This window comes from Pseudorca crassidens, chromosome Y (genome assembly GCF_039906515.1).
Source record: "Pseudorca crassidens isolate mPseCra1 chromosome Y, mPseCra1.hap1, whole genome shotgun sequence".
Classification (NCBI taxonomy): Eukaryota; Metazoa; Chordata; class Mammalia; order Artiodactyla; family Delphinidae; genus Pseudorca; species Pseudorca crassidens.
The window spans coordinates 2,490,097-2,513,548 of record NC_090318.1 but is presented as its reverse complement, the minus strand read 5'-3'; the positions used below and the strand labels follow the sequence as shown (position 1 = coordinate 2,513,548).

Sequence of the window (23,452 nt, the reverse complement as noted above, 5' to 3'; positions counted from 1 at the left end):
TGTACACATGTTCACTATTTTATGTCCAGCTTCATTGCGGGCCACTGCGTCCTTCCCTTGTCTCACACTCTGTCTGGTGTGATTCGTTGTTTTGGTTGAGGTATGTGACGAAAATGCAGCCATATTCAGATTTATAGTCAGAAAAAGGGTGTCACAGATCTCCTGAAAAGGCCTCGAGGAACCCGAGGGTTCCCTGGGACCCCACTTTGAGAATCACGGCTGCCATGCCAAAGATAGGGTGCCCCGGGACTCTCTCTCACGTTCCAGTCTGCCCGGGTGTTTCCTGGCCCAGTACTTTGTTCTTGCCCCTTTTTCTGAGGATCTCAGATATTTGTTTTATAGGAACGTATGAGGCCGAGGACCTTGGAGGGAGAAGTCCAAAGAGGGCGATACTATAGCAGGCCATCTCTCACTTCTCTCTCCAGAAACTCTTCTTTTCCTTGAAGCCATTTCCAATGTACCTGCCTTCCAAGGTCCTTTCCCTGTTACAATGGGCTCATAGTTTGGGACCATCATTTTGTTTTTGTTTTCTGGCCACATCCTGTGGCATGCGGAACTTCCCAGACGGGGGATCAAACCCCCCGTGCCCCCTGCAGTGAAAGCACAGAGTCTTTTTTTTTTTTTAGATAAATTTGTGTATTTGTTTGTTTATTTGTGGCTGCGTTGGGTCTTCGTTGCTGTGTGCGGGCTTTCTCTAGTTGCGGCGAGCGAGGGCTACTCTTGGTTGCCGTGCGCGGGCTTCTCATTGCGGTGGCTTCTCTTGTTGGGAGCACGGCCTGTAGGTTTGCGGGCTCAGTACTTGTGACTCGCGGGCTCTAGAGCGCAGGCTCAGTAGTTGTGGCACACGGGCTTCGTGGCTCCGCGGCATGAGGGATCTTCCCGGACCAGGGCTCGAACCCATGTCCCCTGCATTGGCAGGTGGATTCTTAACCACTGCACCACCAGGGAAGTCCAAAGCATGGAGTCTTAAGCACTGGGCCACTGGGGCCGTCCCAGGAGCATCATTTTGTAATGGGTCTCTGGGGTCTGATGAGAAACGCAAGGTCACAACAATGGCGCCTGTTTCTGGACAATCCATTTTTTTTTACTGGGAGATTTAGGTAGGTCGACAGTATCTATACAAAGAATCCAGATAGATGATGGAGAAAATGGCAAAATTGGCATGAATTTTTCAGACAAAAGTCTCGAGCCTGCCTTCACGGGGATGGGCAGCTTGTCCTTCTGGCTACGTCTCACCATGGACAACGCAAGGTGCACATAACGCCCACTTCTGTATAACAAGCACCCGTTTATTAAGAATTGGAAGGATTCTGTTGGATTAAAGGTAGAGACTTGAGGGCACTTTCTCTGGCCGCTTTGCACACGCCGAGTTCTCCGATATGCCCTCTCCGTGCTTTTTCCTTCAGGCAAGATGTGTTAGTGCTCTCCCTTATTATTGTTTTTTCCGCTCGCTAAACTACTGCTAACATGCCTTTCCCATGATAGTGTCGTGTAATGCCAGCTCCCCCAGAGTACTGCGTGCCACATTCTCCACACACGTGGGTAGGTATGTATGACACATTTTCTCCCTGAGGACCTCATCTCAGACCCTTCACTTATCACATCTGCAAAAACTCTGTTTCCGTATAAGGTCCCATTTAGGTAGTCAGGGTGAGGACACGGGTGTAACTCTGGAGGCCACCATTCCACCCGTGATACACTGTTTCTCTTTAAAAAAAACATGAGGAGTTGATTTGGAATCAGCACGAGAATTATTGGTGATCATTGAGATTTGCCATCAATCAGACCATCATTTGAAAACTCCCCTTCATATTTCCACTGCTTATTCTACTGAATTAGAAGACCTCCTTCTAAAGAAACTAAATAGAGGTTTTGCTTTCGAGTAGGTCTTTGCCTTGAACACTCTGAGGAAGTATCAGAAGTATACCTCGTGCCCAGGGACGTGTGGCTATCTGGTATGCATTTAGTGGTTTACTTCTAGAGTTTCTTGGATTTTTCGTGGTCCGCACAGTTGGAAGTATATTTCTTCTTTAGCTTATGTCACGTTGTGTTGTTTTTCTATTTCCAGATGTTAGAAAGGATAGGTCTGTTAGTTTCTCTAACTAGACTATAGTCTTTAATTGTGGTAACACTGCCGCAGAGGATACATACGTGTATGGCATGCATGTACCAGTACAACTTTATTGACAAAAAGAGGCTGTGGGCCATCATTGGCCAACCCCTAGTGTAGATCTTTGTGCCTAAAATCGCAAACTGGAAACCAGCCCTGCTGTCACTCACCTCCCAAAGTAGGATGGAGGTGAATTCATCGACCGTGGAGATCTACATATTGGCTTCTGTAAAGTTATGAAGTACTTGAGCCAAAAAAAATAGGATCCAGTGTAACCTCTCCTCTTACATTTGGCCTGTGTACACTTATTGAGCACCTACTGTATGCTCCACACTCCCGTACGCAGGAGGGATACAAAGAGGTCCACTCATGGTCCAGTTGGGGAGACATTTTTAATGGCACCCTAGTGACCTCAGAGTTGGTCAGATGGCCTCACGGTCATTGCCTTTTCTTTGCCGGCCCATCCTCTGTCCTCGGGCTGCAGTGCTTCACGCTTGGCCTCTCGCAACCATGTCTTCGAAGCTGGTCTCGAGCCATCCATGGACTCCAGGATGCGAGGAAAGAGCGGCCGTGAAATAAATTCTGTTCTGCCCGGGTCAGGCGGAAAGAGTCCTCCTTACCCAGCAGGGATGTTTTCCACACTTGCTCAACACTAAAAATAGATGTTTATGTTTCTAACAGGTTTCCTCCGTTTTTTGATGACAATGCATTTGGCATTTACCAAAAAATTCTTGCAGGCAAGATCGATTTCCCCAGGCATTTGGACTTCAGTGTCAAGTAAGTAAACCGTTCCCTCCTCGTCGGGTGTGTTTGTTTTTAAAGCATCTAAGAAACCCCAGTTATGGCATCTGCCGAGCGGGGTACCATCCTGTGTTATTCTCTGTGCTGGGCTGAAGCCGTCTTGACCGGTCCTTTTTTCCACCAAAAGGGAAGAGGTTTTCATGACTCTGCTGGGATGAGAGTTCACCTTTTAATGACTCTCAGCCCTATTTTATACCGTTTAACATAAATGACACTTACAATTAGCGAATAAAGGCGTTTGTTATCATATTTAATACGAGAGCCGTTTTGTTATGTGACAAGGAGGGTGTCCTTCCTCCCAGCTAGTGTTGCGGTTGGCACAAGCGTTGATGGCTTTAGCAGAGTTTATCTTTTCTCTCCTGCTTAAATTATTTTCATTCTTAAAGTCCTTTCTCCTGCTAGAATTTTGAGTTACGCCCTCGTTGTTTCAAGAACTGTCGCGTTGCTTCAGTGTTAAACTTGGGGTGTGCATTTTTGTGTCAGTGGGAGGAAAAGCTAAATTTTTTAAAAGATAAGAACGCTTTAGGTTTTCCAACGATTTTTCCAACGACCTTGCTCTGTGGGTCAGCTTTTAGCCATTGGCACCGTTGTGAGTCCCAATTTCTAGCTGTTTTACTGTGTTTCCCAGATACATTGATAGGTGCTTCCAACCTCTTCTGATCCCCAAATGGGGTTTCATTGTGTTTAGTTGAGAACTACACTTTTCTCTCTTTTTTTGCTACATAATTTTAAAGGAACCTGTTAAGTTCAGGGAAAACTTATTTCATGACAGTGATCAGCTGTGATCCTGGGGCCACTGGCTGCATCTAGTTTTGTTTCACCTGAAACAGCAATGCTCAGTGTGGACCAAGGATGGTGTTCTTCTTGGTTCGTGTGGCTGGAGCTTGTGTCGTGTTTGACCCACCAGCTAGGTTTCAAAAGATTTTAGCAAGAAAAGGAGACTCCAGTTAGGTGTAAATTATCCGGAAGGGAGACTTCTGAGTCCTGAATGGTCCGACAGTAAGGTGACAAGGGGAATGCATACAGCACTCAAAAGTCTATTGCTCTAGAAAGAAATGAAGAAATATGGTCTAGGATTTCTCTCCCAGGCTCCGGATCCCATCAGTGTTGATGCGAGGAGTTGATTTGGAATCAGCACGAGAATTATTTTTGATCCTTGAGATTTGCCAGTTATTTTTGATCGTTGAGATTTGCCATCCATTCGAAACAATGTTTCGAATGGATGGCAAAACACTTTACAAATTGAGTTATAGGGGAGGGGTGGGGAGGGATGAGGAAGGATCGGGGGAGGGTATTAAGAGAAGACAAAATAAAGAGAAAAAAGTAAAGTTAAGTTATAAATGTATCAACGATTGACCGATGATATGATCAGAGTAGCACCTACTCACACCCATGGGCGCTGCTACTTGACGGCCCCTGTAGACTCCCTGGAATTCTCCTGGTACACCTGCGGCTTGTAAACACCCGCTGCATGTTGGCGGGACCCGCCCGTGATGGGTGTGACGTCACTGCTGCCATGGGTGCACGTGCTCCAAGCAAGATAAAGATGAACTACCTCCTGTGTCCTCATAGCCTGCTGCTTTCTTTGGTAAACTTGTGACGGTCTCAGGCAACACAGATCATCAGACTGGATCCCCTTCCTCTTTCAAGGAAGGACTTAAATTCTTCCAGGAGGTGTTTCCCCAGGAGAAGGGAAGATCCATAAATCTTAGGTCATTTATTTGCTTATGTTAATGTATGTATTTGTAATGGTTAAAATAGTAAATTTTATTTCTATTTTACCCCCATTTTTTTATCCATTCTGTTTTATTGAAGCGTAGTTGCTTCACAGTATTGTGTTAGTTTCAGGTGTACAGCAGTGATTAGGTTATACATATACACATATATGTACATATATATGTATATATATATTATATATATATGTATATTATATATACATATCAATTCTTTTTCAGATTCTTTCTCATTATAGGTTATTACAAGATATTGAATATAATTCCCTATGCTATATAGTAGGTCCTTGTTGTCTATTTTATATACAGTAGTGTGTATCTGCTAATCCCAAACTCCTAATTTATCTCCCCCCACCCCCTTTCCCAATAAGTCTGTTTTCTGTGTCTGTGAGTCTGTTTCTGTTTCACAGATAAGTTCACTTGTATCTTTTTTTTTTCTGGCCATGAGCGCAGCATGTAGGATCTTAGTTCCCCGACCAGGGATTGAACCCAGGGCCCCTGCATTGGAAGTGCGGAGCCCTGACCACTGGAAGGGAAGTCCCTGTATCATTTTTTAGATGCCACATACAAGTGACATCATATGATATTTGTCTTTCTCTTCTGACTGACGTCACTTAGTATGATCCCCTCCAGGTCCATCCACGTTACTGCAAACGGCACAGTTTCATTCTCTTTTACACTCACGTTCGTATATAGAGTACGTTTCCAACATTTCGTGAACAAGAAGATGTTATAGAAAGAGAACAGACCTAAGCGTAATCTCCGTCCGGTCTGCTGCCAACTCCCCGTCTTTTTCTCCTAGTTTACTTTCAAGAGAGAAGCAGCAGAGGCTGTTCTGGAATCCTTGGTTAGGGTGAGGGTGAGGGCGAGGGCGAGGGCTCACGTGCGCAGCTCCAGGCGCTTCCTCTCACGTCCCCAGTGAGGGGCTCACCAAGGGCAGGAACCTGGGACCCTCTGCTGCCCTTGGTGATGGCAGACCATAGTTGAGTAAAGCTTTACTTCTTCACGTTTTAGCCTAGATCTTCATGAGCTGGCTGAGAAGCAGAGCCCGAGGGAGTGATTTCCTACCCAAGTGACTGTCACCAGGTGGCCCTGAGGGTAGAATTTTGACTGAAGTTGTTCAGGTCCTTTGTGGGTTCCTGCAACCTCAGCGTTGGACCGTGTCAGCGTGTTGGCCTGGGCACATGTCTCTTTGGATGAAGCTTCGGGTTTCCTTGCAGGAATATGTTTAATGGAAAAGGAAGTAGAAGCTTGGGGGCTTTGTGCCGACTTGGTAGAACTCATATTTATTTACAAGTGTTTCTCTGTGTCTGAAAGTGTCGAGGAGAAGCCAGCTGGCACCCGGGGAGTCAGCAGGATTCAGAGTTTCAGCCTCGGTGAATGAAGGGCCTGCCAGTGGACTCACAGGCATTCCAGGATGGAGGTGCCCACCTGCCGCGTCTTGGATGCCTGCAGAGTTCCTGTGTGGTGTTGCCATATCGGGTGGCCCATTTTCCTTTGCACCTTTTGCCTGCAGGATCGAGCTGTTTCGCAAAGATCTGATTTTATATATTAAATAAATCTTTGATTTTCTTGTAATCCTGGGAATGGCAGCTTTAAGGATATGCACTCATAGGACTAAGGGTGCTGTAAATAATAGGGAAGAAGAAGAAAAAAACACATGGGTTTGGGGATGTTTTGCGAGTGTGGTGTTTGGTGACCTTGTGTTTTTTAGTGTGTTCCTTTGGTATGTCAAAATAATGAAGGGGAGACTCACTAAGTATGGGAAAGGTACCTTCATTTCTCAGTGCTCTGTATCCCTGTGCCTTGCACAAGAGTACATTTCCTCTGTTTTCGATGGACACATCAAAATCCTAGCCTTAAGGCTACATCCTAGCCTTAGGTGAGCCAGTGTTCTTGGGTTTTCTCTTTGAGATGGATTTGGGAGAACGTCTAGAAGGACTCCCGTGCTACTTAAGGTACACAGTGTGGGGAAACTGTGTTACAGTTATACCTTAACAGAGTTGGATCAGTAGGAACCTGGGGGATTTCACAGTGCAGATGTGAGGAGCCCTGGGTCCCCGGTCCCTCATTTATCACCTGACGCAGCTGAGCCTCCTTAGCGGGTCCCACAGCGCCCAGGGCGTAGCTGGAGCCTGCGTTTGTGCTGCTTACCCCGGGGCATCGTTGGATTCAGGAAAGCTGAGATGCTTAAAGCTGAGTCGGGGGTGTTTGATTGTCCTGGAAAACATCCTCATATGCTTGAAGTCCCTGGATATTAATGTATACACAACATGGTCAGCGTATTAGATACTTAAACACACACATTATACTTTTTATTTCCTTAACTGTTACTCTGAGAGCTAGCCCATCTTCTGGAAGTCTTGAAAACCATCTCCAGTTTCCCATCATAATTGACCATCCTGCTGTATTCTGGTACTGCCTGCAATTTATTTATTTATTTTTAAACAAGATTATTTATTATTTAATTTATTTTTGGCTGTGTCGGGTCTTAGTTGCGTCATGCGGGATCTTTTGTTGAAGTGCACGGGCTCTTCGTTGCAGCGTGCAGGCTTCTCTCTAGTTGTGGCGTGCGGATTTCCTCTTCTCTAGTTGTGGCGTGCAGGCTCCAGGGCGCGTGGGCTCTGTCGTTGTAGCGCGCAGGTTCCAAAGGGCGTAGGCTCTCTAGTTGAGGCGTGTGAGCTCAGTAGTTGCGGCACGCAGGCTTAGTTGCTCCGCGGCCTGTGGGATCTTAGTTCCCTGACCAGGGATCAAACCCGTGTCCCCTGCACTGGAAGGGGGATTCTTTACCACTGGACCACCAGGGAAGTCCCCCGTCTGCTATCTAGAGGGAGGATCTCAGTGAACCGGCACACACGAAAGGGATCCAATAAGTTTACGTGCTTACGGGAAGGCAAGGATGGCCAGACAAGAATCTCACAGATAAACAGACCCACAGGGCAAAGCGAGACCATCGATTTTGGTGAAAGCGCATGTCGTGTAGTCGGCGGGGATGGCCGGACTCGTATGTCTGAAATGAAGCCTCCCCATCCCCAGGGCAGGCACATTTTCTCTGGCTCTGGGGCTGTTCTTCTCTACGATGATCTAATCAACCTCTTCCCCTTAGCTAGGTCCCTTTCGCAGCTCTGCGCCGCAGAAATTATTGAGGAACAGATCATGGTTAGAAAGAAGCGTTAGAAAGCGTTCAGCCAGTGTGAACCGCTGCGCCCGTTGTCCACGTTGTACGGTGTGGATTTTAGTACTGTTGACCTGCTGTGTTTGCCTGGGTCCGTATCAACACGTCTGTGTTTTTGTCTCCGTCTCCCAAACAGAGACCTCATTAAGAAATTGCTTGTTGTCGACAGAACCAGGAGATTGGGAAACATGAAGGTGAGTGTTTCCGTCCGTACGTGTGAAGTGGTATTCGTTATAAGTGCCTGTCATTTGACTTCACACCCTTCAGCAAAGGCAGAACATTCGTATTCAGTCATTGGTCAGATTCCAAATCTGGGTTTCTGGGGCCTGCAGAATCAAACTGGGTCTACACCCCATCTCCTTGTCTCTCCAAAGGAGCTAGTGACTCAGCAGTGATCTGTAGGTTACGAATCATGACTTTATTTACTTTTGCATTTTTAAACAACGTTGTTGAGGTATAATTCACATACCATCCAGTTTCCCCGTTTTAAAGTGGACGGTCCGATGGCTTGTAATGTATTTGCAAAATTGTGCGACCATCACCACAGTTTTAAAGAACCTGCTCATCCTTTCCAAAAGAAACCTATATCCTGTATCCTGTGTCTGTCACCTCTCTATCCTTCTATCCCTCCTGGTGGTAGGCAACCACTGGGCTACTTTCTGTCTCTATAGATTGTCTTATTCTGAGCTCTCATGAAAATGGAATCATACACAACATGACCTTTTGTGTCTGCTTCTCTCACTGAGCATCGTGTGTTCAGGGTCCATCCACGTGGTAGCCTGGGTCAGAGCTTTTCTCCTTGTCCTGGCTGAGTCCTCTTCTACTGTGTGGATGGACCCCGTGCTGTGTATCCGTCCATCCGTCCATGGACACTTGGGCTGTTGCCACTTTTTGGCTGTTATGAATAGTGCTGCTATAAACATGCATGTGCAGGTTGGTGTGTGAATTCATCGTCATTTTAGAAGCTGTACACCATGTGTGCTTTTGTCAAACTTTTCATCTGGAGGGAAACACGTGGAAGGAACTGACTTGTATAAACTGTGATATTGTATATGCCTGTCTTGGTTCTGTTTTGGCACTGCTGAATTTGAGACAAACCAGGGACATTTTCTTAGCTGTTTCTAGCTCTGGACGTCTGTGGATAAACTTAGACGCGGACCAGTGCATTGACCCTGTCCGTTGCAGTCTTGAGGGACAAAGGAGACCTGTGTGTGAGACTTGAACCCCGCAGGTCTCGTGGGGTCCTCTGTTTATGTGGGTGTGTTCATTTCCTGGGGCGGCAGTAACAAAGGACCACAAATGGTGAGCTTAAAGCCACAGGAATCCATCCTCCCCCATCCTGGAGACCAGACGTCTGAGGTCCAGATGTCCCAGAGCCGTGCTCCCTCCAGGGGCTCCAGGGGAGGGTCCTTCCTGCCTCTTCCAGCTTCTGGGGGCTCCAGGCGTCCCTGGGCTTGTGGCCGCCTCCCTCCTGTCTCTGCCTCTGTCTTCCCGGGGCTTCTCCTCTGTGTCTGTGTCTCTCCTCTTCTGTGTCTTGTAAGGACACTGTCATTGCATTTAGGGTCCACCCCAATGGCTTCATCTTGACTTGTTTACATCTACAGAAACCTTGTTTCCAAATAAAGTTACATTCACAGGTGCTGAGAATTAGGGCCTCAACATGTCCTTTCGTGGGGAGCACAGCTCAATACATAACGAGTTAAATCGGTTGGCTAGTTAAGGCTCCTCATGGAGATTGGCTCGTGTTGAGGTCCTTAAGGGAGGGGAGTAAACGCTGAGTGGTTGGATATCACTGGTGAAAGGAACAGATCTGTGAAACGGGATGGTTGTTCATCCAGTAACGGGCTGTGTTTCTCCTCCTGGCGCTCCTTCATTTGCAGTGTTTCTCTTTTTATTTCCCAAACAGACCATTGTGTTTAACTCCTTCATCCTCTGTGGACACTGCTCTGTCCTCCACACTTGGGAAGTTTCTAGCACTTACTTTCTCCTTCACTTCTTTGTCTATTTGTTGTATTTATCTATCATCTATGTCTGTCTATATGTCTGTCATATTCCATCATCTATCTACCTATATATCCGTCATCTATCAATCATCTATCTAGATATCTCATCCATCTATCTCTCCATTATCTATCAATTTATCTATCATCTATCTGCCTATGTATCTATCACCTATCATCTGTTATCTTCCATCATCTATCATATGTCTGTTGTCTATTGAACACCTATCTACCTAACTTTCATCTATCATCTATAAATGTATCTATCTAAATAGCTCATCATCTGTCCTCTACCGTCATCTACATCTATCTCTCTGTCATCTATCTAGATACCATAAAACCTTAGTATCCATACTGAGTTTGAACTTTTAGGGAGTAACCTTCAGTCCCATTTACCTTCTCTCAGCATCCCTCAAGGTAACACTCATCAGATGTCATTATTTGACTTACATATGGATGGAAAGAAATAGGAAAAGAAAAAGAGTTTTCAAAATAATAGGACTGGAAAAAAACTAGAAAACATTGACACCCCATCTCCTACCTTTTGGAGATATGGTTACAGAGAATTTTCTTTTTTGAGGATAAATCATTTAAAACTTTAAAAAATATGAACTGATACACGTTTTAAAAAGTTAACTTCAGATGCACTGGCTCCTGTGTCACAGACATCACATGTTTCTGTCTTATAACTTCATGCATTTAATTGATTAAAAAGTTGCTACAAGTGTCGTAAAAAAGGAGAAGAAGGGTGCAGCTGAAGGCTGAGAACTTGGAAGGGATTTTCAGAGGTCCTGGTACTGGTGGTGCCTCCCGTCCAGCTATTGACACCACAGCTGAGGATGAACTAGACAGACCTTAGTACACATTGGTTTTTGTGTTTTGTTTTTTTAAAATTTTTGGGGGGGTAGAGTTGATTTACAGTGTTGTGTTAGTTTCAGTTGTACGGCAAAGTGAGCGCATATGCATGTATCCACTCTTTTTTAGATTCTATTCCCATGTAGGTTATGACGGAGCATAGGGTAGCATTCCCTGTGCTGTACACATTGTTAATTGAGAGGCAACGTTGGGTAGTTGTTAAAGTCTCTGAAGTTTGACATTCTCAGTTTGAGTTATAGACTTACTCGCTGGGCAGTACAGAGCAAATGACATCATTTAATGAATCTCAGTTTATACATTTCTAAAATGAGCGTAATTTCACCTGAGGAAATTGTCAAGATGAAAACAGGTGTCAAACTCAGACCTGACTGCGCGTCAGTCTAATTTTGTGTCAAGAGGCTGAATCATAATTATACTTCGGTCTTTGGTCCAGAGCGGCATACACGTGAACCTCGTGCCCGGATTTCTTTCTACGACAAAGGAAAGCAAATGAAACTCAAATGCCTTCATCTGTAGTTTTCCCTAATAGCTCACACTCTGGGCACAGTGACTGCAAACGTAGCAAACTCTTGTTTTTCTCCGTAGGGCATCACGTAGAGGTTCTCTTGGAATATTTTCTTTCCTATCCTGTCAACCTTCTGTTCACTGATGATGCATGTTTCTTTTGCAGAATGGAGCAGAGGATGTGAAACGGCATCGGTGGTTCCGGACCATGGACTGGGAGACTGTCCCAGAAAGGAAACTGAAGGTACAACATATTTAAATGGGCAGTTCGTCCCTGGGCAGCCTGGAGCTCTCCTGAGCTCTCATTCACTTAGGATGGACACATAATGAATTGATTCGGTACAAGCAACCATCCCAAATCATTAACAAGCCAAGTTCCCTATTCGGGGGGAGCTCAGCTAAAGAGTCACCTAATGGGGGCTTCAGACCCCACTTTTGCAGTTGGGTTTTTGGAGAACTGGCTCCATCCGTCCCTGGCTCTGAGACGATGATGAATCTCATCTGTTCCCTTTCTAAGGGGGAATAACACAGGTAGGACGCATGTCTCATACTTATGGACGGATATGGCACAGTGATGGTGGTAGCTTAGATGGAAAGTATTCTGAGGCCCATCTTTGAATTTAATATGTGATTGACGGGTATCCTCAACAGCAATGTTTTCAACGTTGCACTTGGGCGCCAGTGGAGAGACTTAAAAAATGCTAATGCCTCGCCCCCAGCCCAGACTCTAGGGGTGGAACCGATATTCATTTTGTTCAAGGTTTTAACTTTTATGTATTTTATTCTATTACACTGACTTACAAAATTGCCTAAGTAACATATTCGCATTGTTCAAAAACCAAATCAATATTAATAGGTATACATGGCCAGGCTGTCCCCTCCCAGCTGGCTATAGGTAACCACTTTTATTAGATTCTTCTGTGTATCCTTTAAAAGTTTCTTTAGGTTAATGTAAACCCAGGTGGATACACATATTCTTATTTTCTCCCTTTTTTAAAAAATGTATTTGTTTTTATTTATTTATTTGGCTGTGTCGGGTCTTTAGTTGTGGCACGCAGGCTCTCTAGTTGTGGTGCGAGGGCTCCAGAGCACTTGGGCTCAGTAGTTGTGGCACGCGGGCTCTCTAGTTGTGGCACGCAGGCTCTAGAGCACACGGGCTTAGTTGCCCCGTGGCACGTGGGATCTTAGTTCCCTGACCAGGGCTCGAACCCATGTCCCCTGCATTGGAAGGCAGATGCTTAGCTACTGGACCACCGGGGAAGTCCTTCTTCCTTTTTTAAAAACAGAAAACCTACAGTTATACGTGCACTATTCTAATTTTGCTTTTTTCATTTAACGATACAACCTCGAGATCTTCCCATATGCCTGAATAGCTTTCTCATTCTTTTTAAACCGCATGGAACTCCTTTACATGTCTCTACCATCGTTTACTTAACCAGACCTCAACTGACAGACCCTTAATGCCGATTCCAGTCTCCTAAAAGGAATAATTGCGTACATTTCTTTTGTGTTGAAGATGACTTTCCAGAAGTGAGATCCTTGGGTCAGAGGGTAAATGCGTTTGAAATCTAGGTACTTTTGCAGCATACGTCCCTGTAGAAATGGCATCCTTTTGTGCTCCCAGGGGACTCGTTCTGAAAAATGCCTCTTTTCCCCCAGCTCAAGAGTGGTGAGTTATACAACTTTTGCAGTTTTGCCTAACTGATGGTTAAAAAGAGGTATCTCTGTGTAACTTTATTTTTATAGCTTTTTCAAAGCTCATCAAGTGATTCCAAATATGCCACCCAGATAGAGATACTCCCCTGGAGCCATTGACTGGGCTGGAAGGTTTCTGAAAGCCAGAATCATGCACCTTCTGTCCACGTGGTGCCTGGTTTATAGAAATAGCTCATTTATTGAATGCAGTGAGAAAGAATGAAGGAAAAGTCACCATTAAACTTACTCTGTGACTTTTAAAATCTTTGTAAATCCTCAACCTCTTTTATGGAGCCAACCCAAGATCTATTCACGTGTGGCTTGGCCCATTTGGGGATGGGAGTTGTCTGCTGTGCGTATACAGCGTGAACCTCACTAATTAGACTTTCTGGCACGGAACTTCTGAGTCAGATGAGGAACGTGGCACCTTCACCTGAAGTTCCTTGATGTTTCTGAGATGCTGACCACTCCATGCTCTTTGCACTTTGATACACTCACCGAAATATACAAGTGACAAGAGGGTTTTCTTTTCTTTTTTTTTTTTTTACATGAATAATTTTTAATTTACTTGACTCATTTCTGTGTCCACATAGCGGTTAAAATGTTCCCCCTGGGATCCACGTATGAGCACATGCTCTGTCAGGATTCTCCAGCTGCATCTGCTTTGCTGTGGTCTGTTAGGAAGCACGGAGCTTTGGGACAGGGACAAATCTAGGTCCTCATCCTGGACTTGACTTGAGGATTCTAGCATCATGAGCCTCAAGTGTCTTGTGAAACATCCAGGTTAGGATCCATCCTGCAGAGGAAGGGAGAGAGGGGTGGTGCTCACCACGTGTGTTAAAGGCTCTGGACAAAGCATAACCGTTTCATAGGATTAGAGAAAACTAGTTGGTGTCTGTGTGTGTGACAGAATCTTGGAGTTGGATGTATGCAGGAATCAGCAAAGTACAACCTGTGGGCCAAATCTGGCCCCTTGCTTGTTTTTATAAATAAAGTTTTATTGGCACATAGCCACATCCATTTGTTTAAAGATTGTCGATGGCTGCTTTCCCACTGCAATGGCAGCACTGAGTAGTCGCAACAGAAGTTGTATGGCCTAAAAAACAAAATGTTTTACTAACTGGCCCTTTATGGGAAAAGTTTGCTGACCCTCTTCTCAATCCCAATGCCTTCATTTTTATCAATGCAGGATTGTGGTATGGCCTCTTGAGATAATAAAACCCAAGTCTGGAGCTCTTTCCGTCTTTCTGGAATTTTCCAAAGTATGGCTACAGGACCAGCTACATCAGAAAGTCCCCAGCCTGGGAATCTCAATTTAACAAGCAGTCCAGGTGGTCCTCAATTCTAGAATTTAAGAAGCAAGTGCTGGGTACCTTCCTTCTTCCCTAAATTCTTCAAACTGTGTAAGCATTCATCAATCTGATAGTTGACACCTCACTTGCAATATCTTTAATTCCAAGCTTTTCCTGTTCATAAACAAAGAAAAGCAGCTCTGTTGTTTTCCAGTTCTTTTTACATTTTCACAGAAAGCTGTAGACATAGAGGGATGTATGGGTAGACCTCGGAGATACTGTAAGCTTGGTTCCAGAGTACCACAATAAAGCGAGTCACACTAATTTTTTGGTTTCGCAGCACATATAAAAGTTATGTATAGGGAATTCCCTGGTGGTCCAGTGGTTAGGACTGTGTGCTTTCACTACCAAGGGTGAGGGTTCGACCCCTGGTCCGGGAGCTAAGATTCCCGCAACCCAAGGCGTGGCCAAAAATTAAAAAAAAAAAAAGAAAAATTAAGTTATGTACAATATATACTATCCTGTAATCTATTAAGCATACAGTCATACTATGTCTAAAAATAAGTGTCCGTACCTTAATTCCAAAGTACAAAAGAAAACAAAACAAACACAATTTCAGTAGTAACATCAAAGATCCTTGGTCACAGATCAACATAACAGATATAATCATAGTGGAAAAGTTTGAACTGTGAGAATTGTCAAAACGTGACACAGACCCGAAGGGAGCCAGTGTGGTTGGAAAAAGGATCCCAGTAGACTTGCTCAGGGTAGGGTTGCTGCAAAGCTTCCATTTGTAAAAAACACAGTCTGTGCAAAGTGCAGTAATGTGCCCTGAGCGTAATAACATCCTGGTGCGCGCTGTTCCTCTGTAACACGGTGTTGGGTCTTGTTGATCCCCCAGCCTCCCATCGTGCCCAAAGTGTGCAGCGAGGGCGACACCTCCAACTTCGAAGCTTATCCCGAGAACGACTGGAACATGGCCCCTCCGGTGTCACAGAAAGATCTGGAAGTCTTCAAGAATTTCTGAGCATGGGCTCCCCACCTGGAAGGTATATCTTTTTTTTTTTTTTTAATATCAAGGAATCTCATTTCATGCCTTAATTTTATCAGTTGAATTCTGTTTCTTTCTTTCTTTCTTTTTTTTTAACATATACATGTAGCTATTCTTTTTCAAATTCTTTTCCCATTTAGGTTGTTACATAACACTGTGCCCAGTTCCCTGTGCTCTACAGAAGGTCCTCGTTGGTTGAACTTATTTACAAAACAGAAACAGACTCATAGACTCAGAGAACGAACTTATGGTTACGAGGCGGGGAGGGTCGGGGGGGAGTGGGGAGGGATACATTGGGAGTTCGGGATTGATACGTCCACACTGCTGTATTTAAAATGGGTAAACGACAAGGTGTATCTTTATTTTTAGTAGTTAAAAATCAGCGAGGGGGCTTCCCTGGTGGCGCAGCGGTTGAGAGTCCGCCTGCCGATGCAGGGGACACGGGTTCTTGCCCCGGTCCGGGAAGATCCCACATGCCGCGGAGCGGCTGGGCCCGTGAGCCATGGCCGCTGAGCCTGCGCATCCGGAGCCTGTGCCCCGCAACGGGAGAGGCCACAGCAGTGAGAGGCCCGCGTACCGCAAAAAAAAAAAAAAAAAAAAATCAACGAGGTTGACAGAACCTCATGTGCAGGAGGTCTTGCATAGACCGAGTGGGGCTTCTCTCCCCCCTTCGGGCACGAGCGATGGAGCAGAACCAGCCCTAGTCCCTTCCAGGGCAGCAGAAGAAACAGCCGGTGTGTGTGGGCTGCACGGCCAGAGCAGCAGCCTCACCACCAGGATCTCACTCCCCGGACCGACCTGCCGGGGCAGGGTCTGTACCAACACATACGGCTCCCAGGAGACCGGTGCGCCTGCACATTGGAGAAGCATGGCTCTTGTGGCCGCTTCCTGGAATCCCCAAGGTCCAGACCACAGTACTTCCCAAGGATTTTCAGAAGGGCTCTTGGGTCTCTTTTTGTTAGAAAGGAATCATCTGAGAACACCTTGTAGGAAATTTGCTAAAGTCAATTTGAGATTGAAAAGAAATGACTTTGAGTCCCTTATTTCCACGAACCTTTGAAGGTCTATATGACTGTCTGACTTTGAAGGTCTAGTTTATTTAGTTAGTTATTGAGTTAGTTTAATTGCCTTTTATTTTTCTCTCTGGTATCTAGGGGTTGGTTTTTATTTTCTTCATTTTTATTTTTTATTGAAGTATAGTTGATTTGCAATATTGTGTTAGTTTCAGGTGTAGCAAAGTGATTCCATTGTATATATGTATAGATTTTTTTTCAGATTGTTTTCCATTGTAGGTTTTTGTAATATACTGAGTATAGTTTCCTGTACTGTACAGTAGGTCCTTGTTGCTTGTCTATTTTATACCTAGTAATGTGAATCTGTTCATCCCGAACTCCTAATATATTCCCTCCCCGTTTTTCCCCGTCGGTAACCATAAGTTTGTTTTCTGTGTCTGTGAGTCTGTTTCCGTTTTGTAAAGAAGTTCATTTGTATCATTTTTTTCCCCAGATTTCTAGTGGAGTTATTTTTAATGTACTTTGGCCAATGGCAGGGGCCGTATTTGATGACATTCTTGGTGACCCTTTGGAAGTCAGGAGACCATTTCACGATCTCATTGCTTCCTGTTCATGCAACCAGCTTGCACTTTGCTCTTCTAAAAGCCAGACACTTTCATATTTGAATCTCTCTCAGTCATCTTACCGGCTGGTGTTGTCCGCTGAGCGATCAGGTGTGATGATGCTATGCGAAAAGATACTCTTTCTTGAAGCGAAATCTCATCCCACAGGTGAGACCCGAGTTCAGCTTCGTTACAGGATTCCGGAGCTCTGTTCTGCAGCTGTGGGACTTACTCGTGCCTCTGTGTGTGGACTCCTGCTTCTCAGCAGGTGGAGATGGATGTTAAGACAGCTGGCAGGGGACCTCTCGGCTCTCTGTGCCTTGTAGTTCTCTTCATCATAAAATGTTTTTTTCTGGTTGTATAATCCTACAGCAAAGCACATTGAAACTAGGATCTGTTTTTGTTTTGTTTTGTTTTGTTTTGCGGTACGCAGGCCTCTCACTGTTGTGGCCTCTCCCGCTGCGGAGCACAGGCTCCGGACGCGCAGGCTCAGCGGCCATGGCTCACGGGCCCAGCCGCTCCGCGGCATGTGGGATCTTCCCGGACCGGGGCACGAACCCATGTCCCCTGCATCGGCAGGCGGACTCTCAACCGCTGTGCCACCAGGGAAGCCCTAGGATCTGTTTTTGCTTGAGTGATGAATCTCCCTTCTCATCGTGGGTGAGGAGAGGCTAGTTCTGTGCATGTCAACACTGTAGAACATTAAAAACCCACCTTTCAAATATTGTTCCATGTCTCTTATTAGGCATCTTCTCTCCTTAGAATTCAGGCTTGTGGGTCTTTGCAGTAAGAATTCCAAAGGAAAGTTGGGTTTCTTTCGTGCTATTATTGTTGCTGTTGTTCTTAGGATGACAAACTCTACCCAGGTGTTTAAAAACTAACAAAATCCTTTGTCTGATTTCATGCCAGAAACAGGGTGATTTGAGCCTGCCTGGGACAGATGGCTGCCCCCAGGCGGACCTGAAGAAGCACCTTCTTAATGGGAGAAGGACTGTTCCACATTTATGTACACCCGGATGTGTATAAAGAGATGGCAGAGCCGTTGACAGTTGTGGACCTAGAATTATTTAAGCAACTGGAAATCGACTGCACAGTAGGACGTTTTGAAAAATTGTTTGGTTGTAGATTTTATCTTTTTAGGCTTGTGTTCCTACTGGGATATCCTGGGGTTTTTTTTCTCATCGACTTTATAAGTTTGAGCTGAACTTGTTCAGATACAACCACAAATTGCGTGTGTGTGCCTGTGCGTGTGTCTGTGTGTGTATAAAAAGGACGGTGTGCCTGGATCAGGGAAATTGTGCAGTGAAGTAAATGTTCCTACTTTCCAGAACCTATGGTGTTTTATGTTTCCGGTTTTTTTTCAAGCATCTATTCTCTTGGGGACAAATTTTGAAAGTATGATATGTGCATTCTTTACCATCTTATGTGCATTTTATGGTTATATGTGAAGAAAGTATCATACGACTGTCTACATCCAATATCTTCAACGCTTTGTGTCTGGTAGCCTTGGGTCATGAATCCAGGGCGACAGGGAAGGAGATGTGGCTTTGGACTTTAGTGCAAGGCTAGCCATTGGCCATGACTGTTATTCAGGGAATTTTCTCTGTTGCATTAGAAAAATCTCATACTCTGTAGGGGGATGGCTATCTATTAATATTCCAGGTTAAATCTGTGGACCAAACGGCATCTCCCAAAGCAAACTCGTAGCTTTCTGTATTGGCTCAATGAAGTTATGCAAATGTTTTCTTTTCCCTTTGGTTTTAGGAAAAGTAAGAAACAAAACGGGTACGATGGAAGTGTTTGAACCTCCCTCGTTTCTGCTTAGTTTTGCTTCTTCTTGTCAATGTTCAGTCCATCTGGGGTCATAGACCTGGTTGGCTTGTGCAGCATAACCGTTGGGTGAGATTCGTTTCTCTTTGGACGTGATGGTGAGGGTCCCCTGAGGAGTGCTCTGCTGTGCCTTCCCCTTAGCACTGATCTTGAAAGCCACGTGCTGAGTGGGTCGCCATGAGTGTGTTGCTGTGTAAATAGGGGTCTTCCCAGAAGCAGTGCCTGGGCGGAGGGCCTTGGTGTCTGTCTGGTCCCTCGTGCGTTTCCTCCTCTCCTCTCTGCTGCTGCTTTCTGATTCCAAACTTTGCTGTGAAAATCTAATGGCGCCGCCCATACTCTGTTGGCTGTGAGTCAGCTGAAAACACAGCATTGCTCAAACCTGTTACGTATCCGATCTTAGGGCCCAACCACGGCCTTCTCCGTGGAGGTCTGTGCGTTTAAGAAGTAGGTTCCAGAGCCTTCAGTGGCGGCAGGGATGCACCCGATAGATCTCCGAGATCGCCTCTCCTGCATCCTCCCTTTTCCTGCCAAGAAAGGTCCAGCTCCTTGGGCAGCCGGCATGGGGCAGAGTATGCCCCACAGGTGTGTTGGTGTCAAGCGTTGGGCGCCCCCTGAGCTCTCAGCCCCCTCCCCGGCCTCTGCAGCTCATGTGTTCTTGGGTTACCGGGCAGGTTCTTTGCCATCAACACTGTTTTTCCTGGGCTGGGCCAGGAAGGCTTTTCTTCCTATAGCCCCTTCCTACCTCTATCTCTTCTGCAGGCACATCTGGGGGTGTGGAGAGCTGCCATTTGCAAAAAAATCATACATCTTTTTTACCGCAGCAAAAAATGTCCAAGGAGATGCAGTCACCTCTCACATTTGGCCAGTTTCCACTCACGAATCCAAAGACGAGGGCTGTGTGTGTTTGAAGGTGACATGAAGGCAGCTTACACCTATAAGAGCTTTAAATTGAAGACACTAAATCACCCCCTTCTCATAAATGACCTCGTCTTCAAAAACCAACTCCATAGGTGAGAGTGAGTCCAAAATTTAGTAAAAGAAACCCATTACAATGAGTAGCTCAATAAAAATTTATTTTCCGAGGGTGCGCTTGGATAAATGTTCCCACAGAACTGTGTTTTCAGTCTGTACTTTTCGGGCGCCGTGCTCTTTGGATGAAGCCGTGGGCCAACAGGGGCTAAAATTTTACCGTGTAATTTCTGCACTGTTTCATCGTTGAACGTCAGAAGGTTAAATGAGCAAAGCAAACCTGCACGGAGGTGTAGACACACGAGGAAAAACATGTCCTGTGTCTTCTGACTATAAAGATAAACAATTAGGGCTTCCCTGGTGGCGCAGTGGTTGAGAGTCCGCCTGCCGATGCAGGGGACGCGGGTTCGTGCCCCGGTCTGGGAAGATCCCACACGCCGCGGCGCGGCTGGGCCCGTGAGCCATGGCCGCTGAGCCTGCGCATCGGAGCCTGTGCTCCGCAGCGGGAGAGGCCGCAACAGTGAGAGGCCCGCGTGCCGCAAAAAAAAAAAAAAAAATTATTATTTGGAGGTTTATGCTTAAAAAAATACAAAATAAATGAAACACCTTTCTTGAACACAATGCAAAATTGTACACACACACGATCCCTATGCGTGTTTTTTTGGGTTCGCGCTTCCTGTCCAGGATTTAATTTATGAGATGAAAAGAGTCCAAGAATGCATGAACACACACTGCCTTAATTTTGAACAAATATGCAGGGAAGACAAAAGTTCAAATGCATTGATGACTTGGTTCTTTAAAAACGTTGTCATTGACCGTCAGCCACGCAAAACATTGAAAGTGAAGAGGAATTCCAAGAGTACCACATGGTGTTTGTCTCACCTTCCAGACCCTCGGGCCCATTTAATTACACAAAGCGTTACCTGCCGGTGACCAGGGCATAAATTACATGGTTTGACGTAATGCAAAGATGGGTGTGATCAAAGTGAGTCTTAAGCACATGGCATGCTCCCCGTGTATAACCGAAAAATTGTTCCCTCCCTGGAGGCCTTCTGCCGCGTTCACATATCGGATCAAAAATAATCAGGGTGCAAGGTTTTGGAGAAAATTCACGTCCATCAGCACAACATTCAGAGCCGGAAAAGGACAGATTGATTTTTGTTTTCTGCAATTTTGACAAGTTGGTAAATGACAATGCTATTTAAAAAGTCTTTAGGACACACATGTATTGCAAGAGGTGGATTGAGGCGGGTCTTGTTTTCCTAAGGGGATTGTCGCCAGCCTGCTTTGATAGGCATCTGTAAAGCTGAGAAGGAGATGAAATCACAGCTGACCATACGGCATAATGTTCATGGTCACAGAAGTTGGAATCCCCCTCAGCAGAAATGTATCGTGTGCCAGCAATGGAAAAATCGTGATTTATGCTCTCCACATGTCAAAATACGCAAAAGAAACTCCAGTCACCAGGTAACAGGTGTCCACGTCACACCATCACGATGCTTTAAAACACCACCTCCTGTTGTGCTCCTGGGGCAGCTGCACCATCAGCTGTTTATAAAGGTCTCGTGCAGTGTTTTGTTTCCTTCTGTCCGTCTGTATGTCGGGACTCCCCTGCTGCCAGCCACAGCGTCACCAGTAGCGCTGAGCAGTTGGGTGATGTGACACACATTTGCCCTGTCTACGTACAACCTAAGTTACCTCTCAGTTCGGAACCACTTGAACTGTGAAATACAGCTCCATCCTGTTCCCGCGAGACCCCGATGCACCGCCCCGTAGGCACCGAGGGCCGCCCACCCAGGTGAACCCTGCAGGCTGCAGCAGGTCCCATCAGAACATCAAAATTCTCACGTTAGCTGCAGGTGCAGGAAAGATTGGATTTTTTTTTCCCCAGCCCTTTGATTTTGCATCGCGAAATTTACACCATCACAGGAGCCCTTGATGGCTCCCAATTAAGATTTGAAGGGACACATGCCTGCATTATTCTTTCTCCAGGGGTCCGTCTCCCTGGCGTGTATTTTAAACCTGTTGGGCACATCCTACGTACTGTATGTACCCTCTAGCCCTGTTTCTAACTAATTAGTTCCACTTCCCTGGCTGTTGTTGAGTTACCAAAAACAAAGAGAAAAACACATGCACAGTTGTCTTAATATGTTTGAGTAGTTGTGTGTGTGTGTGTGTGTGTGTCTGTCTGTCTTGTTGGAGGTGGAATGGGGGGGGATGCTTTCACCAAGCATAATGTTTTCATATCAAGCTTGTTTTTGCAGACCCTGTGGGGTTGCATCCAAGGAGCAGTGCTTCATAATCAAAAGGAAATACTCTGTATCGGTTTCCTCTAAATTATTGTGTCTTAAGATGTCCTGTTGATCTTCCATGGTGGACTTTTGTTATTTAAGTACAAGTCATTACATGTTTGTTTTTGCAACGGGGATGTGAAGCCTTTCTGCTCGCAGGCCGTCTTTCCTGGTTCCCTGAGATGCTTTTCCAGCTCTGCAGGGCCGTCAGAGCTTCCTTCTTTCTTGCGGGATGAAGTTCCTGGGCCAGCGTGGCACGTCCCCAGTGAGTCACACTGGGAGCCCCGCCGGGTCATCCCAGCTTCTCATGTGGATTAAAAAACCCTGTCAATTCCTTGCACAATGAAAATCACTGTGATTTGTATATATACCCTAGGAAAATTTTACTGCTGTCTAATTTATGGAATAATACTATTGATTCCAGGTTTGTTTAATAAAACTTTGTATCTTCTAAGATAAAGTCTGTCTCCGGTCTGGTTCTTTGCTCACAGGGAAAGCTGTAGGTTTTCTGCTTTCATCGAGCCTAGGTGTCGGAAGTCTTTCTTTTTCTTTTTAATTTTTTATATTTTACTGAGATATAATTGACCAAAAAATTATGTTTGTTTCAGGTTTACAGCATAACGATGCTATATATGTATACGTAGCAGAAAAACACCCCAGTATATCTATTCAACATCCGTCCCCTTACATAGTTATAAAATGTTTTTCTTGTGCTGAGAACTTTCAAATTCTCCCTTAAAACAAGTTTCAAACATATGTTACAGTATTATTGTATTTTCTTCTGCAGAGGGCCAGATGGTTAATATTTTTGGCACTGCAGGACAAGCTGTGTGCAAAAGCAGCCCTAGACTGTATGTAAATGAAGGGGCGTGGCTGTGTTCCAATAAAGTTTTATTTATAAAGAGAGGCTGGGGGGCTGGATTTGGCCATGCTTTGCCAACCTCTCGTCTAGTACCCGAGGGTGTCTTTGCCAGTCGCCTTTGCGGTTTGTTCAAAATGTACCTCCATCATTGTCATCAAAAACTGAACTATTTTAAAATTTCATTCTCATCCGTCACGTAGCTTGGCGCCCGGCTTTCCACGCTACCTCTGCAGTTTGCTGAAACATGCGCCCTTCCTCACTGTAAGTCAACCCGTGTGTGATTTATAGCATTCACGTCACTGCTACAGCCAGGTAACAAGCATCACACCAAAACGAGGGTCCCGTACGAGCCTGTTTATTGCTTGATGGCCACCCGTGTCCACCTCTGCTCATGGAATTCCTTTGGGAACGTCTCCACAGACAGGCACGGCAACTCAGGGTCTGGCTGCAAACCTTCTGGGAGTGACGGTCTAGAATTTCTATAGAGTAGGTGCTTAGGGGGTGACATTCTGGTTTGGGAGAGAGAGAGAGAGTGAGTGTGTGTGTGTACGTGCGTGGACGTGTGTGTGTGGACGTGTGTGTACATGCACGTGCACATCCATGCATATTTCGGGAGAAAATGAGAAAGGGTTTTTGAGGGACTGCTGG

At 45.4% G+C, this 23,452-nt stretch overlaps 1 protein-coding gene across 6 annotated transcripts in view; it reads left to right on the top strand.

The window, feature by feature from the left end:
- The window catches only part of LOC137217836 (cAMP-dependent protein kinase catalytic subunit PRKX), an 84,547-nt gene extending 62,145 nt beyond the window's left edge, over positions 1 to 22,402 (top strand). For 2 of the 6 annotated variants that reach the window (XM_067724805.1, XM_067724804.1), the window contains 5 exons: positions 2,792 to 2,887; positions 7,956 to 8,013; positions 11,366 to 11,443; positions 15,088 to 15,235; positions 17,762 to 22,402. In XM_067724805.1, the coding sequence (XP_067580906.1) occupies positions 2,792 to 2,887; positions 7,956 to 8,013; positions 11,366 to 11,443; positions 15,088 to 15,213 (358 nt within the window). In that variant the 3' untranslated portion in view covers positions 15,214 to 15,235; positions 17,762 to 22,402. Of the gene's footprint in view, positions 1 to 2,791; positions 2,888 to 7,955; positions 8,014 to 11,365; positions 11,444 to 15,087; positions 15,236 to 15,377; positions 16,986 to 17,020 lie in introns of those variants that run through there. The other 4 variants (XM_067724803.1, XM_067724800.1, XM_067724799.1 and 1 more) reach the window with 4 other exon arrangements.
- The last annotated feature ends 1,050 nt before the right edge of the window (positions 22,403 to 23,452 follow it).